Source organism: Trichomycterus rosablanca, chromosome 11 (assembly GCF_030014385.1).
Source record: "Trichomycterus rosablanca isolate fTriRos1 chromosome 11, fTriRos1.hap1, whole genome shotgun sequence".
Classification (NCBI taxonomy): Eukaryota; Metazoa; Chordata; class Actinopteri; order Siluriformes; family Trichomycteridae; genus Trichomycterus; species Trichomycterus rosablanca.
This window is the reverse complement of record NC_085998.1, coordinates 14,180,410-14,199,436: the sequence shown is the minus strand read 5'-3', so window position 1 is coordinate 14,199,436 and position 19,027 is coordinate 14,180,410. Positions and strand designations below refer to the sequence as shown.

The 19,027-nt window shown below is 39.3% G+C and overlaps 1 protein-coding gene across 2 annotated transcripts in view; it reads right to left on the bottom strand.

Moving 5' to 3' along the window:
* Window positions 1-19,027, bottom strand: part of luzp2 (leucine zipper protein 2) — a 198,054-nt gene that overhangs the window by 24,021 nt on the left and 155,006 nt on the right. For both annotated transcript variants that reach the window (XM_063004499.1, XM_063004500.1), the window contains exon 4: window positions 8,290-8,371. In XM_063004499.1, the coding sequence (XP_062860569.1) occupies window positions 8,290-8,371 (82 nt within the window). The remainder of the gene's footprint in view (window positions 1-8,289; window positions 8,372-19,027) is intronic.

The window sequence follows — 19,027 nt, the reverse complement described above, 5'->3', positions numbered from 1 at the left end:
ACTTAACTAAAATCTAGTTGGCAATATTGTCTTTTTGCTGTTTACATCATAATTTGCTGATTCTGAGCTTGTGTATTTATGTATTTATTTATTTATTTATTTACTGCACGTGCGGTTATATATTACTTTAGAATGCGTGCAGCTTTATGTCTTCATGGCATTATTCTTGTTATTTTAGCACTAGTACATTAAGCAGTAGTAAATTGCATGACTAAAATCCAAATGGCTTCATTCAATTTTTTGAATTCACATATCAGCCTTTTTCTTATTTAGTATATCAAAGAATGCTGTTTACGTTATCACATTCTGAACTGCTAAAATGTGATAATGGTTGGAATATTACTGTGCCAGCACATTCGCTCTTATTTCAAGTAGCGGAACTTTGCATTAAAATGCCAAACATGATTACAGTCTGCTTCTATATAATGTACATAATGAACTGTTTCTGGAGAAAAGAAGATTCAAGTGGCCTGATGGAATCAGAAACCTCCTTTAGAAATGAAAACATTTTCAGTATGATAGACTATTTAGAATTTCTCATCATGAGATCATGTTGTGTTTTTTTGTTGACAATGAAATACTTCATCTCCATCTGTTTAAACATACACCAATTAGCCATAACATTAAAACCACCTCCTTGTTTCTACACACTTTGTCCATTTTATCAGCTCCACTTACCATATAGACTTTAGTCCATCTGTTTCTCTGCATGCTTTGTTAGCCCCCTCATGCTGTTCTTCAATGGTCAGGACTGTCCCAGGACCACTACAGAGCAGGTATTATTATGGTGGTGGGCCATTCTCAGCACTGCAGTGACACTGACATGGTGGTGGTGTGTTAGTGTGTGTTGTGCTGGTATGAGTGGATAAGACACAGCAGCACTGCTGGAGTTTTTAAACACTTCACTGTCACTGCTGGAATAAGACTAGTCCACCAACCAAAAATATCCAGCCAACAGCACCATGTCGGCAGCGTCCTATGACCTCTGATTAACCAACTAGGTAGGAGTGTCTAATAAAATGGACAGTGAGTGGACATGATCCACTCATACCAGCACAACACACACTAACACACCACCACCATGTCATTGTCACTGCAGTGCTGAGAATCATCCACCACCTAAATATATCTGCTCTGTGGTGGTCCTGTGGGGGTCCTGACCATTAAAGAACAGGGTGAAAGCAGGTTAAAAAGGTATGTAGAGAAATAGATGGACTACAGTCAGTAATTGTTGAACTACAAAGTGCTTCTATATGGTAAGTGGAGCTGATAAAATAAACAGTAAGTGTAGAAACAAGAAGGTGGTTTTAATGTTATGGCTGATCAGTTCATAGAAACACACATAGGCACACAAACAGTAAAACACAGAAGATTAAAGGGAAAATTTTGATAAATGTCCCTGTACATCACACATTCCCTCTTATGCCTTTCATAATTAACACTCCATACACATAAAACCAGGAGCTGAAAATAGCCCAGACAGGGTCTAATTCCTCATAATTAGTTTTGTGAAGATGAGCCTGAAACTGCATGTATAGGTTTAATAATCACACCTTGTCTTTTCCTTAGTAGCTTGTGGACAGTAAAATGTAGTGAACTCATCCAAGTTTCATTTCTATCTAGATAAGATTGTTTGTTTATTAGAATCACATCATGTTTTACCCTTTGGTTACATTCATGACAGGACAAGTAGCTACTGGTAAAACATGATTCATCAGTATTCATCAAGTTCAATGTCAAACTAAGTCACAGACAATTTTGTATCTCCAGTTCACCTTACTGACATGTCTTTGGATTGTTGGAGGGTAATCAGAGCTGCCGGAGGAAACAGACACGGGAAGAACATGCAACTCTAAACAGAAATAACTTGGAGCTGCCCACCTGGGAATCAAACCCAGGATATTTTTGCAGTGAGGTGACAGTGCTACCCAACAAGCCACAGTATCACCCTCTAGACAATTAAACTGTTGGATCAGATGAATCAGATTAATTACAAATGAATCAGATAAATTATTATTTTTTAAAATATATTTTCTCCCCTTTTTCTCCTGACTTTTAGCACGTCCAATTGCCCGATTGCGTCATGCTTCCTCTCCACCAATGCCGATTCCCGCTCTGATCGAGGAGAACGAAGCTAACCCACTCCCTCTCCGACACGTGGGCAGCAACCGTATGCATTTTGTCACCTACACTTTGACGAGTGCAGTGCAGCTCAGCACTGTGTACGGAGAGACACACCCTGAGAGCACTCTTTTCCCATCTCTGTGCAGGCGCCATCAATCAGCCAGCAGAGGTCGTAATTGCATTAGCTATGAGAGAGACCCTATCCGGCTTAATCCCACCCCTATCTGAACAACAGGCCAATTGTAGTTCATGTGGCCGCTCAGCCCAGCGGGCAGGCAAAGCTAAGAGTCGATACAATGTATTCGAGATCCCAGCGGCTAATAATTTATGTTTAATATTTATTTTAAACTAAGCATTTGAACTAATGGTGCAGCAGCAAATCTGCCTGGCTATGGGAGAAACCTCAACATTTTGTCCGGAGGCCTTAGCAAATTAATCTGTGCAACAAAGATAACAAAGACAAACATGTTGCAAAAGACCCAATAAAGGCTGGAACAAATGTGTTAGTGGCAACCATAAATTGATCACTTAACAACCAAGGTCTTTATGGCCGGATTTATGTAGCATGCTACCTCTGACCAAGAGGCACAGGAAGGGCACACTGGAATATGTCAGTAGGAACTTGGAAAAGCATGCAGTTCTTTAGAGTGATAAATCTAAACTGGAACTGTTTGGCCATATGGATCTGCAGTTTGTCTGGCACAAGAAAGATGAGGCTTATGATCAGAAGAATACTATCAATGATAATAAAAGTACACTTCCAAGTCAACTAAAGTTTGCTTAAGAAATCAGTGCTGGAATATCCTGGAGTGGCTTTTCAGTCTTTAGATCAAATGATAAATCAAATTAAATCATATAGTAAATCTATGCAGCAGCACGAAAGCCATCAAACGTCAATGAGCTGGAGGCTTTTGCAAAAGAAGAATAAATGAAGATTCTACATGAGAGGTGATAGCAAAGCTTGTTAGCATTCAGCAAAATCACTTATTAGAGGTTATCAAGGCAAAAGGATGTTCCATCAAATACTGAGACTGGGTGTTTTACATTTAAACTCAACTTTTTAGTCAATAGTAGTCATTTATCCTAAAAGTCTACATGGTTTATTAAAGTTGGGAGAAACTACACCTTTGTTGCAACAAATAATTAAGAATTTATTTTTAGTGTTTATGCTAACATACTGGTGCAAAAAAATCTTAATGTTAAATCATAAGTCAAAACCACAAAAAATTGAACACTTAATTTTTTATTTTTACCTTTTATATTAGAGGAAAACACTAGGTTTTTGAGCTGTAGAAAAAGATATTGGGATCAGCAGTACACTTTAAGTTAAGACAAAGGGAATGTTTGAATGTTGAAGAAGAATTTGAATTAACTGTGCAAATAAAAGTCCACAAGTCTAAGCCATTATTATTATTATCATTATTATTATTTTAAATTTAAATAACAATTGACAGTTGGACATATTCTGTCATTAATACAAGGTAAGGTATACTAGAGTATGTATATATACAGTGTATCACAAAAGTGAGTACACCCCTCACATTTCTGCAGATATTTAAGTATATCTTTTCATGGGACAACACTGACAAAATGACACTTTGACACAATGAAAAGTAGTCTGTGTGCAGCTTATATAACAGTGTAAATTTATTCTTCCCTCAAAATAACTCAATATACAGCCATTAATGTCTAAACCACCGGCAACAAAAGTGAGTACACCCCTAAGAGACTACACCCCTAAATGTCCAAATTGAGCACTGCTTGTCATTTTCCCTCCAAAATGTCATGTGATTTGTTAGTGTTACTAGGTCTCAGGTGTGCATAGGGAGCAGGTGTGTTCAATTTAGTAGTACAGCTCTCACACTCTCTCATACTGGTCACTGAAAGTTCCAACATGGCACCTCATGGCAAAGAACTCTCTGAGGATCTTAAAAGACGAATTGTTGCGCTACATGAAGATGGCCAAGACTACAAGAAGATTGCCAACACCCTGAAACTGAGCTGCAGCACAGTGGCCAAGATCATCCAGCGTTTTAAAAGAGCAGGATCCACTCAGAACAGACCTCGCGTTGGTTGTCCAAAGAAGCTGAGTGCACATGCTCAGCGTCACATCCAACTGCTGTCTTTGAAAGATAGGCGCAGGAGTGCTGTCAGCATTGCTGCAGAGATTGAAAAGGTGGGGGGTCAGCCTGTCAGTGCTCAGACCATACGCCGCACACTACATCAAATTGGTCTGCATGGCTGTCACCCCAGAAGGAAGCCTCTTCTGAAGTCTCTACACAAGAAAGCCCGCAAACAGTTTGCTGAAGACATGTCAACAAAGGACATGGATTACTGGAACCATGTCCTATGGTCTGATGAGACCAAGATTAATTTGTTTGGTTCAGATGGTCTCAAGCATGTGTGGCGGCAATCAGGTGAGGAGTACAAAGATAAGTGTGTCATGCCTACAGTCAAGCATGGTGGTGGGAATGCCATGGTCTGGGGCTGCATGAGTGCAGCAGGTGTTGGGGAGTTACATTTCATTGAGGGACACATGAACTCCAATATGTACTGTGAAATACTGAAGCAGAGCATGATCCCCTCCCTCCGGAAACTGGGTCGCAGGGCAGTGTTCCAGCATGATAATGACCCCAAACACACCTCTAAGATGACCACTGCTTTATTGAAGAGGCTGAGGGTAAAGGTGATGGACTGGCCAAGCATGTCTCCAGACCTAAACCCAATAGAACATCTTTGGGGCATCCTCAAGCGGAAGGTGGAGGAGCGCAAAGTCTCGAATATCCGCCAGCTCCGTGATGTCGTCATGGAGGAGTGGAAAAGCATTCCAGTGGCAACCTGTGAAGCTCTGGTAAACTCCATGCCCAGGAGAGTTAAGGCAGTTCTGGGAAATAATGGTGGCCACACAAAATATTGACACTTCAGGAACTTTCACTAAGGGGTGTACTCACTTTTGTTGCCGGTGGTTTAGACATTAATGGCTGTATATTGAGTTATTTTGAGGGAAGAATAAATTTACACTGTTATATAAGCTGCACACAGACTACTTTTCATTGTGTCAAAGTGTCATTTTGTCAGTGTTGTCCCATGAAAAGATATACTTAAATATCTGCAGAAATGTGAGGGGTGTACTCACTTTTGTGATACACTGTATATATATATATATATATATATATATATATATACAGTGTATCACAAAAGTGAGTACACCCCTCACATTTCTGCAAATATTTTATTATATCTTTTCATGGGACAACACTATAGACATGAAACTTGGATATAACTTAGAGTAGTCAGTGTACAACTTGTATAGCAGTGTAGATTTACTGTCTTCTGAAAATAACTCAACACACAGCCATTAATGTCTAAATAGCTGGCAACATAAGTGAGTACACCCCACAGTGAACATGTCCAAATTGTGCCCAAAGTGTCAATATTTTGTGTGACCACCATTATTATCCAGCACTGCCTTAACCCTCCTGGGCATGGAATTCACCAGAGCTGCACAGGTTGCTACTGGAATCCTCTTCCACTCCTCCATGATGACATCATGAGCTGGTGGATGTTAGACACCTTGAACTCCTCCACCTTCCACTTGAGGATGCGCCACAGGTGCTCAATTGGGTTTAGTCCATCACCTTTACCTTCAGCTTCCTCAGCAAGGCAGTTGTCATCTTGGAGGTTGTGTTTGGGGTCGTTATCCTGTTGGAAAACTGCCATGAGGCCCAGTTTTCGAAGGGAGGGGATCATGCTCTGTTTCAGAATGTCACAGTACATGTTGGAATTCATGGTTCCCTCAATGAACTGCAGCTCCCCAGTGCCAGCAACACTCATGCAGCCCAAGACCATGATGCTACCACCACCATGCTTGACTGTAGGCAAGATACAGTTGTCTTGGTACTTCTCACCAGGGCGCCGCCACACATGCTGGACACCATCTGAGCCAAACAAGTTTATCTTGGTCTCGTCAGACCACAGGGCATTCCAGTAATCCATGTTCTTGGACTGCTTGTCATCAGCAAACTGTTTGCGGGCTTTCTTGTGCGTCAGCTTCCTTCTGGGATGACGACCATGCAGACCGAGTTGATGCAGTGTGCGGCGTATGGTCTGAGCACTGACAGGCTGACCTCCCACGTCTTCAACCTCTGCAGCAATGCTGGCAGCACTCATGTGTCTATTTTTTAAAGCCAACCTCTGGATATGACGCCGAACACGTGGACTCAACTTCTTTGGTCGACCCTGGCGAAGACTGTTCCGAGTGGAACCTGTCCTGGAAAACCGCTGTATGACCTTGGCCACCATGCTGTAGCTCAGTTTCAGGGTGTTAGCAATCTTCTTATAGCCCAGGCCATCTTTGTGGAGAGCAACAATTCTATTTCTCACATCCTCAGAGAGTTCTTTGCCATGAGGTGCCATGTTGAATATCCAGTGGCCAGTATGAGAGAATTGTACCCAAAACACCAAATTTAACAGCCCTGCTCCCCATTTACACCTGGGACCTTGACACATGACACCAGGGAGGGACAACGACACATTTGGGCACAATTTGGACATGTTCACTGTGGGGTGTACTCACTTATGTTGCCAGCTATTTAGACATTAATGGCTGTGTGTTGAGTTATTTTCAGAAGACAGTAAATCTACACTGCTATACAAGCTGTACACTGACTACTCTAAGTTATATCCAAGTTTCATGTCTATAGTGTTGTCCCATGAAAAGATATAATGAAATATTTGCAGAAATGTGAGGGGTGTACTCACTTTTGTGATACACTGTATATACACCGATCAGCCATAAACTCAAAACCACCTCCTTGTTTCTACACTCACTGTCCATTTCATCAGCTCCACTTACCATATAGAAGCACTTCGTAGTTCTACAATTACTGACTGTAGTCCATCTGTTTCTAAACATGCTTTGTTAGCCCCCTTTCATGCTGTTCTTCAATGGTCAGGACCCCCACAACACAAACTAACACACCATCACCATGTCAGTGTCACTGAAGTGCTGAGAATGATCCACCACCCAAATAATACCTGCTCTGTGATGGTTCTGTGGGGGGTCCTAACCATTATAGAACAGCATGAATGCAGGTTAAAAAGGTTTGTATAGAAACAGATGGACTACAGTCAGTAATTGTAGAACTACAAAGTGCTTCTATATGGTAAGTGGAGCTGATAAAATGGACAGTGTGTAGAAACAAGGAGGTGGTTTTAATGTTATGGCTGATCAATGTATATATGTACATATACATATACAATTAATTTGCCCTCACCCTAATCGTTGTCACCTGTACCTTGTGTGACTTGATCTAGCCTGACCTTGAGATCCATTCTAACTTATCTCTAGTGTTACATTGATGTCCATGTGCCTTGTTCTATCCTGACTATGAGATCCTACTCGAACTGCTCTACACTCAGTAGAACCTTAGTCCTAGTCTTCGTGTTCAGATTCAGCATTCCTTGTTTAGTAGAGTTTAGGGTTCATGTTAGTTTATCACCTGTACCTTGTAATGTAATCAGTGCCTTGGGTATACGTTACCCATGTTACCCTGTTCAAGTTAAGGGTTGTTGTAGCAAAATAAGCAGGCTAGCTCAGTTTAGCCTTAAACCCTCCTTATTGTATATACATTTAGCATTTTTAGTACAGTTTAGGGTTCATGTTAGTTTAGGAATTGATTATGAACACTCAAGTCTTAGCATTAATTAGTTAGAATTGGGACAGTGTTAGCCTAGTGGGTAGAGCTTTGGGCTACAGTTGGAAGATTGTCAGTTCAAATCCAGGCTCTGCTATGCAGCCACTGTTGGGCCCTTGGGCAAGGCACCTAACCCTGTCTGCTCCAGGGGTGTCGTACAATGGCTGACCGTGTTTTGAACCCAGCTTCCAAACAAGCTGGGATATGTGGAAAAAGAATTTCATTGTACTGCAGATGTGTATGTATATAGGACAAATACATGCCTTCTTCTTCTATTCTTAGTGTTTAGCTTAGCATTAGCCTGTAGCCTTGACATCTGTGTTGATAGTGTAGCTCTCCCTTGTGTTATCTTTGTTCTGTTCCTGCATTGTCCATGCTTCATGTTTTGTATCTTTGAATTTCAAATAAATGTGTCTCCATTTCTGATGGACAGACTATCTTAACATATATATTACTAGAGAGGTCTCACCGTGGCTTGCTGTTTCTCTGCTTTTTCAGCCGACTCGTCCAGTTGCTTCTGAAGAGCCACCTGGAGTGATCTCATCTCTTCCCTGATATTAAAAAGAATAAGAAAAATGAAACATAGTGAGAATGTAAGTCTGTATTCAAGAACGTTGAGATTATATATATTGAGTTTAAAGTCTTACTAAGTTCATTTTTTCCTTTCTTAACCCATTACTCTGTAACTGTGTGTTGTTGAAAAACAAAGTACATTATTCAGAGATGACGGAATTGGCAAAAGTGTTTATGGCTAATCTGGAATAGATGTGCTGTATCCCCAAACACATAGAAACCTACTAAACCTACTAAAAAGTGTGCTTAGTTTGTATGTTATTTGTGATTGTTTGTTGACTACTTAGTATGCATTATGTGGATTTCCTGCCTTTTAAAATATGTAATTAAATAGTTGTTTTCAGAAACAGTACCAGTGATCATTAACCTTACATATTCAGCCACCGAAGCAAGCTGCACAATCCTCTTATAAATACCTTAGAGTCTAATATTAATATAGCATCAAAATTCCAAATGATTAAGCTGTTTCATAAAAGTTGGATTAAAAATATAAACATGTGCAAAAATAAAAGTATCCATGCGCATAATTATGGACATAATCCTTTATAATTATGCAATTGAATTGGTTTTATATTAAGCCATTTTTTCCCCAAATCTAGTCATTTCCAACTCTCTGATTCAGTGGCGTAACTAGGAGCTCATGGGCCCCAGTGCAAAAAAAAAAAAATGGGCCCCCTCGACAAATTTTATATACTGTAGCTGATCAGAATGTATGAAAGGAACTCACTCAGAAATTCATGCGGCGTGCCTTGCGCTAAGCAAAATCATCTACAGTATAACAGACTTCAAGTCCAAATTCCTGGCTCTGGTATTTTCAATGCACAGTTTTAAAAAAAATATATATTTTACTTAACAAAAATATTGTAATATAAGTGCGGTGGGGGGTTGAGTTCATGTTGTAGAGGGCCCCCCTGCCAACCCCCCCGCCCCACTTCCACTGCTTTATACTGGCAGAGGCAAAGTCTCACAGAAAGTCTTTCAGCATATGGAAAGACATGCTATGCTGCTTCCTGCCAGCAGTGGCCGCAACTGCAGCAGTAAGAAGAAATTTGTGGTATCGGGTATTCTTTGCACAAAATTAAATTTTTTCACATTGTTCTTTAATAACCCTGCTGCTATTCAAGCCCTTCACTATTAATTATATATGAAAATATATTGTACTGTACATTCTTTTTTTTTACTTGACATGCACACGTGTTTTGGTCCCATCCCTCCTCACTTTCTTAGGTAAGAAAGCACTGTTTTTATAAGCACTGTGTATTGCATTGTCTGCACTTGTGTTGTGTTGCACCCTGGTCCTGGAGGAATGTTATTTTATTTTGAGATGTTTGTTTATTAGGATTTTAACATCATGTTTTACACTTTGGTTACATTCATGACAGGAACGGTAGTTACTCATTACACAAGGATCATCAGTTTACAAGGTTATATCAAGTACAGTCATGGACAAATTAGTATCTCCAATTCACCTCACTTGCATGTCTTTGGACTGTGGGAGGAAACCGGCGCACCCAGAGGAAACCCACGCAGACACGGTGAGAACATGCAAACTCCACACAGAAAGGTCCCGGACCGCCTCACTTGAGGATCGAACCCAGGAACTTCTTGCTGTGAGGTGGCAGTGCTACCCACTTAGCTACCGTGCCGCAATATTTCGAGATGTACGAAATGTCTAGCTGAAATGACAGTAAAGCCTCTTGAACTTGGTTTGGGTACACCCTGGTGCTCTCTCAGACCAACAATAATTGCTTATGTTTATTGTTAAATTATTATTTTAAAAAGTCAATTAAATATATTTCTGTATAGAAGAAAAATAGAAATACTTTTTTTGCTATTTCATTAGTTTTCCGCTGCTGGGTACTCTGATCGTGTACGAGAAGGGTATATTTGCCTGATACACACTTCTTATTTGCCCATTCTTCAATGGGGCCAGTCTCACGCATGAAGAGTCAGACACTCACAGCAAGAAGGTCCTGGGTTAGATTCCCAGGTCCTTTCTGTGTGGAGTTTGCATGTTCTCCCCGTGTCTGCATGGGTTTTCTCCGGGTGCCCCGGTTTCCTCCCACAGTCCAAAGACATGCAAGTGAGGCGAATTGGAGATACTAAATTGTCCATGACTGTGTTTGACATTGAACTAGAACTGATGAATCTTGTGTAACCAGTAACTCCCTGTCCTGTCATGAATGTAACCAAAGTGTGTAAAACATGATGTTAAAATCCTAATAAATTAATAAACTTTTAGCGTCTCTCCACCTCTGTACAGGCGCCTCAGGCTAATAATTAGGGTCCTTACACAGTGTTGAACTCCACCCTTTTTTTTAGTCCAGTCTTTTCCCACACAGCAGACATTTGGCCAATTTTGTCTGCTGCAGGCACTGCCAATTATGCCCGCCAGGGGGCGCAGAGCTCAGAGCGTTCAGAATCTCAGAGCTGGTGTGCTAGTGGAATATCCCGCTGCTCCACCTGGGCCCCCTCTTGAATACATTGAATACAAACTTACATACATAAGTTTGATTAACTGAGTTGTACATGTACCATGGTCCTACCTACAGGTCTAGTAAAACAATGACATCACCCACTGTACTCTGGTTCCTTTCCACATAATGGAAACATTCAGAGGATGATATGGGCACTCTAAATTGACCTGTTTAACACGGTAAATAAGTAAATGTCTGTCCTGCCCCTAGCCTTTCTGTTTGGCTCCAGACCCAACACAATGCTGATCTGAATAAAGCACTTGCAAGCAGTTAAAAATGAATGAATAAATAAAGAGATCCTCAATGTAAGAAAACACTAAGTACAAGTCAAATAAAACCCACAAGTTTTTTTTTTTTTTTCTTTTCTGGTGTGACTGTGAGTCTGGCACATGCTGAAGGAACTAATTGCTTTGTATTTGTTTCACATTCAGGCCGGTGAGACTCAAGTTCACAACAACCTTTATATTCAAACCGGACATTACTGGTTTCCCACAGACCCTTAGGAACAGCAACGGAATCTGAATTTTCTTCCTTACCCTTGGCGAGAAGTGTTTTGGTGTTTGTGAATGTGGTTTTCTGTTTGTCCCATCTATGTAAGGGCAGGCATTTTGTTCCAGCTTGGGGCCCAGTATAATATCCTCAATTGAATCTGTTTGTCTGATCCAAGTGTTTACAGCTAACAACCATTCAGGGAAAACTATTTCCCAAACATGCCAGGAGCAATTTACTTTGGCATGGTACACCAGCAAGGACACAACAGTATCACTATTTAGCTTATGAGCTTTGAAGGACACAATGATTATCATGCACTAGCGTTTTCAGCACAGTTTCCCTCTGGAAAGCCCTATGGTAAATGCCTAAGGTTTTGGAAGGGGACAAGCTAATGTTCATGTGTCCTCAAACTTTTAGCCACATATTCTACATAAGCATAGATGAATGGATCCAAATTGCTTCGTTAGGAACATAAAACTCTACACATCTCAAACCTATAGTGCACAACCATAGGGAAAATATAGATAATAAATATATAAAAACATATACAGGTATATTGATCAGCCATAACATTAAAACCACATCCTTGTTTCTACACTCGCTGTTAATTTTATCAGCTCCACTTATATAGAAGCACTTTGGAGTTCTACAATTACTGACTGTAGTCCATCTACTTCTCTACATACCTTTTTAGCCTGCTTTCACCCTGTTCTTTAATGGTCAGAACCACCACAGGACCACCACAGAGCAGGTATTATTTACAGTAGGTGGTGGATGATTCTCAGCACTGCAGTGACACTGACATGGTGGGGGTGTTTTAGTGTGTGTTGTGCTGGTATGAGTGGATCAGACAGCAGCGCTGTGATCTTACATGGCTCTATTTGGCACTGCGTAACTTCATGAATATGTTTCTTTGTAATCAGCTATAAGGTTGGCACTGGAGCACAACTGATATGAGTGCTGCACAGCAATATGAGTCCTAGGGAGCTAGGATCAATCCTCACGTCCAGTCTGTGTGGAGTTTCACCATTTAAAAAAATGTACCTCCCAATACTATGCAGAATATGAATTTGCAACTTTCTAATGCCCCTTAAATGTCTGCATAAATGGGTTTGTCGTTTTTGATGAATTGCTTCTCTTTTTAGAGGGTTTCCCCTGCACCCGTTGTTTTTGGTTTTGCATTTCTGACCAGGGTAAAGTGGTTAATGAATACAATAATACATTAATTGATTCGTTGTTTGTTTTACCACTGTTTTAACCTATTCAGGGTCGTAGTGGGTCAAATTCACACCTAACAGGTTGATGGTCTGTCACACTTAGGGTGATTTTAGTAGCTCCAGTTAACCTGACTGGACATGGACCACTCCAGCTGGAAATTAAATCAGTGTGTTCCAAGTTCACACTACACGACTTTCGGAGTTGCCGGGTCGCTGTACTCATCGACATAGCACTCGCTTGCACTTGCAACCTGCTCACAACGCCTTTCACACTACAGCAGGGGTGTCAAACTCATTTTCACCGAGGGCCACATCAGCATTATGGTGGCCCTCAAAGGGCCGATTGTAACGTATCCTGCTGTGATTGCAGTCACATTGCTGTTTTTCTTGGAGGCTGAATTCTGCATTTATATTGTTCTACTTTACCACAGACACAGCCTCATAACACAAGAGACGCACCGGTTTTTCTTCCTGAAGCACAAACTTGTTTTCACTTTCATTAAATTTCCTCCTTATGCTTAATTTTCTTAATTATCTTTTTGTACATTTTAGGATCATGTGTAAATATGTGTAACATCATCTAGTTAAAATTGTGTGTAAAGATACTAATTGCTATAGTAACGTAACAACAGTATTTAATTACGGTAAATTTGTAACTAAAGCGCTGTGATATACTCACTAAACATTTACTAACAACTGAGAATATAAACGCCACTACTTACAGACAATGCTTGGGTATTATATTGCAATATAATTATTTGTATTTATTTATTATTGTTTACATTACTGACTACGCTACCCCGCGTTCTTTTGCCATAAAAGTCACATGGTTTCTTAGCGAAGGTTAAAGTTAGTTGCCATGATTACGATGTCGCGTGGTCTCTTAAAGGCGCATTAAATTAAATTATTAAATTATAAGCGCGTCTCTGTAACGACTCGAACCATCACAACAATCATACAGTCGTTTAAGCTCTCGCGGGCCGGATCAAATGACGCGGCGGGCCAGATCTGGCCCGCGGGCCGTGAGTTTGACACCCCTGCACTACAGGATTTTGAGTCGGCGACTGGTCCAGATATTTAACATGCTAGATATTTTTCTTCAGTTGTGAACAATCAAGTCCTTGAACAGTTCACACACAGTGATCGAGAGCCGAGTTTCGATCATCAAGCAAACACAGAGTTGCCTCCAAGCTGCCACATCTAGCGGCGACCAGTCAGCAAGCGAAAATCAGGGTAAAAAATTGTGTAGTGTGAACTAGGCATTAAATGTCTGCATAGAGGGGTGTGTCTTTTAGTCTTTGATGAATTGCTTCTCTTCTTGGAGTGTTTTTCGGATGGTAACCGACACATTGCGATTCTGACCAGGATGTCGTGGTTAATGAAAATAAATGAACCCCTTCATTCATTTATTGTTTGTTTTACCACTGCTTTAACTTATTCAGGGTCGCAGTGGGTTTGATTGACATGTTGCCAGTCTATCACAGGGGAAACACACACACACATTCACACCTAGGGTGATTTTAGTAGCTCCAATTAACCCGACTGGACCTGGACTGTCCAGCTGGAAAATAAACCCAGGACCTTCTTGCCATGAGGTGACAGTGCTACCCTACGAACCCATTCGCACTTCTGTTTTCTGGTGCTGTTGCGTTCTAGCAGTACTAGCAGTAATTCAGAAGGTCTAACACAGTTTACCTATAAAGTGTGATCTACTTTATTACTGCATATTTCTATTGCCTGAGTTTTTACGCTTAAGGACAAGTTCCTTGTAAATGTTCTATAATAAAGAAAAAACCCTGGAGATAATTTTCAATATTTAAGTTGGATATGCAGGTGTGTTTTGAAACTGGTAAGCCATTTTCTTTGCATAACTGCTCAGATGTTTATCCCTAAAGGTAAAAATAATTACTAGTGTCCTTCAGTAACACAGCAGCTTATGATTTAATGTAAATGAATGTTGTGAATAAAATAAATGCATATGATCATTTTGTGATTTTCTCACATTTATTTCAAACAATTTAAATCAATTTGCTCTTTTAAAAAATGAATACATGAATCAAGCCAACTATGTATGAGAGGCCGTGTAGGCCATAATTCTGAGATTAATTGTCTCACACACACCATCATTCTCTCACACACACTATCATACTCTCTCACACACACCATCATACTCTCTCACACACACCATCATACTCTCTCACACACACCATCATACTCTCTCACACACACCATCATACTCTCTCACACACACCATCATACTCTCTCACACACACCATCATACTCTCTTACACACACTGTCATACTCTCTCACACACACCATCATACTCTCTCACACACACCATCATACTCTCTCATACTCATCATTGTAGTATATGTGAAAGAGCATAGTAATCCATGTATGAGAGTATGATAGTGTGTGAGAGAGAGTATGATGGTGTGTGTAAGAGAGTATGATAGTGTGTGAGAGAGAGTATGATGGTGTGTGTGAGAGAGTATGATAGTGTGTGTGAGAGAGTATGATGGTGTGTGTGTGAGAGAGTAAGATGGTGTGTGAGAGAGAGTATGACAGTGTGTGTAAGAGAGTATGATGGTGTGTGTGAGAGAGAATGATGGTATGTGTGAGAGTATGATGGTGTGTGTGAGAGAGAATGATGGTATGTGTGAGAGAGAATGATGGTATGTGTGAGAGAGTATGATAGTGTGTGTGAGAGAATTCAACTCAGAATTATGGCCTACACGGCCTCTCATAACTATGTCCGCATAGAGGCATTGTACTGACATTTCCCCAAATACTGACATTTTACCAGGACATGCCAAGAGAATTCAGATAAAGCATGAGGCTTTTGGCCTTTCCACTTCTGACCTATTTCTCATTGTCTATTCACTGTTTACCTGCAATGGAATTAGATTTTTTTTTGCCATTATGTAGCTGCCAATACGTGGAATTTAATTTTCTCTGTAAATAGCTGGTGACAGGAACGTACAGCATCTATTTTGTTGCCATAATGCTAGAAAGATGAATATATTTTAGAGCTCAAAGTTCTTTAGCACAGACCAGGCACTGATTCACTGTGATGTATAGCAGAACAGCACATTCTCCAGCTTTAAACTGCTGCCATAGTCAAAATCTAAATGCTGAGCAATGCAAAAGAAGCAGGAACACACAGTCCTAACAAAATGATGAAGCATTTCTTAGTGAGGGTGCATACGCATATGTTTTTGTATTTATTTTTCTTTAAAAAAACACTTGTTTTATTTTTAATCTTTACAATTATGCAATTAAATGTCATGGTTTCATATGAAGTCATTTTTTCCCAATCTAGTCATTTTCTCTCTGATTACATCTGCCTCCACTGCTTTATACTGGCAAAGGCAAAGTCTCACAGAAAGGGGCGGCACAGTGGGTAGCAGTGTTGCCTCACAGCAAGAAGGTCCTGGGTTTGATCCCCAGGTGTGCATGTTCTCCCCGTGTCTTTATGGGTGTCCTCCGAGAGCCCCGGTTTCCTCCCACAGTCCAAAGACATGCAAGTGAGGTGAATTGGAGATGACAGTGTTTGACATTAAACTTGTGAACTGATGAATCTTGTGTAACGTGTAACTACCGTTATTGTCATGAATGTAACTGAAGTGTGTAAAACATGGCATTAAAATCCTAATAAATAAATAAATCTCATAGAAAGTCAGTGTATGAAGAGACATGCTATGATGCTTCCAGCCAGCAGGGGCCGCAATTGCAGCAGTAAGAGGAAGAAGACGAGTGGCTTTATTTGTCATATATACATACACAGGTCTACGGTACAGTGCAATTCTTTTTCCATATATCCCAATTTGGCATCTGGGGTCAGAGCGCAGGACATTGCACAGCACCCCTGGAGCCCAGAGGGTTGAGGGCCTTGCTCAAGGGCCCAGCGGTGGCTGCATGGCAGAGCTGGGATTCAAGCTCTCAACCTTTCAATTGGTATCCCAAACCTTTACCCACTAGGCTACCACTGTCCCAGGGGTTCAAATGATAAACCCCTATTAATCTCCCCTCCTCAGGCACTTACAGTTTTGCCTGTTGCATGCCCAGGCAGATCAATAGCACAGCTGAGAATCAAACTCTGGTCTAGTGCGTTAGGCTTCCACAAATCAGCATTACTACATGCAGTAGTTTATAGTGAGCTGGTGTGGTGTAATGGAAAGAGCCATGCTGCTGGTAACAGCAGGGCCGAGTTTCAGGAGTTTGAATACCAAGCTGGGCTCACAGATACAGCCGACTCATGAAATTAGGTGAACCTAGCCCTTGGTGTTGGTCCCTGAATAAATACGAGGGTTGCCTCAGTAAGGGTATCTGAAGTCAAAACTAATAGGAGCTGCCAAAAGATATCATTCATATGCAGCAGTTCCCATTCCAAGAAATGTGAGTGAAAGCCTTAGATGGAGGGGTGGATAGGGGTTCACTTAAATGAGTGTTAATGCAGCTTGTCAGAGGACAAATATGTCCAATTATATAGCATTTAAAACTACAGAAAGAGCGGGATGTCTTGCTTAAGGTACCGATCTTATTAGACATGGTGTTTCTAGGCAGCATGATTATACTGTATGTAAATGTCCTTAAGCTGATTGTCTGCACAGGAGAAAAGCAGCAGCAGTCATGGATGCAAATGCAAAAATGCATTAATGCTATTAAAATAATCTTAAATAATGTAAAACGAATCGTCATTAATACAATGCTAAGCCTTATTACTGTGCTAAGTAAGAAATAAAGTGTCCTGCTATAAGGAAATGACAGGGGCAGGCGCAAAGAACACCATGACATAAAGCAGGTTTGATTGAATTTTTTTAACTCTGTGGCCCATTATCACTCTCTGCAAGCAATAATAGTTTATGTAAACAATAATGTTAGTCCGTCATAATAAAGGGTAAAGAAATAAATGAGAAAAATAAATAAACATGCATTTGCCATAATGTTGACACCACAAAGTTTAGGCATTACATTACATTTATTTATTATTGTTATCTATATATGTAGTTGTTATTTAATCTGTTTATTATTTTAAATTTATTAATTTTGTCATTTTGTTTATCAATTTATCAGTTTACGTATTTTATGTTATTCATGTATTAATTAATGAATTAATATATTTGTTATTTTATGTATTGTTATTTATTTATTAGTTGATCTGTTTATTATTTTAAAGGTATTTATTTATTTATTTTTTTATGTGTTATCTATTAATTAATTTATTCATTTATTTATTAGTTGATTTGTTTATTATTTTAATTTTATTTATTTATTATTGTATGTGTTGTTATCTATTTATTTATTAATGTATTTATTTATTAGTTAATCTGTTTATTATTTTAAATTTATTTATTTATTATTTTGTGTTGTTATCTATTTATTAATTTATTTATTTATTAGTTGATCTGTTTATTATTTAAAATTTATTTATTTATTATTTCTGTGTTGTTATCTATTTATTAAGTATTTATTTATTATTGTTATCTATTTATGTATTTGTTTTTTAATCTGTTTATTATTGTAAATTTATTAATTTATCATTTTATGTATTGTTATCTATTTATTTATTTATTTATTTGTTATTTTATGTATTGTTATTTATTTATTTATTAGTTGATCTGTTTATTATTTTAAATGTATTTATTTATTTATTTATTATTGTATGTGTTATCTATTTATTAATTCATTTATTTATTTGTTATTTTATGTATTGTTATTTATTTATTTATTTATTTATTTATTTATTTATTTATTCATTCATTTATTTATTTATTTGTTGATCTATGTATTATTTTAAATTAATTTATTTATTTATGTTTGCAATTTTTCTCCTTTACTCTAGTCAGTACCAATGCCCTACTGAAATTCTGCCACCTCCTCCACACCCACACTGGCAGAGGAGAACTACAGTGTTCAGTCACTTCTTTACACCAGCCAGCTGTAAATTCTCACAAAGAGCCATACAATGTACAGGAAGTCATACTATGCCCTTTACAAGCTGGTGCCTTAGTCAGACAGCAAAGGTTATATTTTTTGCAGCAGCAATCATAAGAAACCCTGCCTGATCCTCAGACACTCTGTTGAGCACACCACTGAGATTAGCACCGCTGAGATTAGACCTTGCAAGCTCCAACTCTCCGCAGTGGTGAGAGATAGCATATTAGATTTTTCCCCAGGTTTTGTGCCTACCAGCCAGAACAAGACACCTGCTAAAACCCATGATATTAGATCCACACTCATGTACTGCCCAGCTAACCAAATTAAAGATGAAATGAATATCACTGTTGTTTATGCTAATAATAATAATGATATAAAGTATTCAGCTATAATCCTGTTAGAAGCAATCAATGCACATTTGTCAGTTAATCAGAAACTTGGATTTCCCATGGCTGTGGAATACCAATAAAAACTCTTGTCTAATTATACAGCTTGGTGACCAATTAA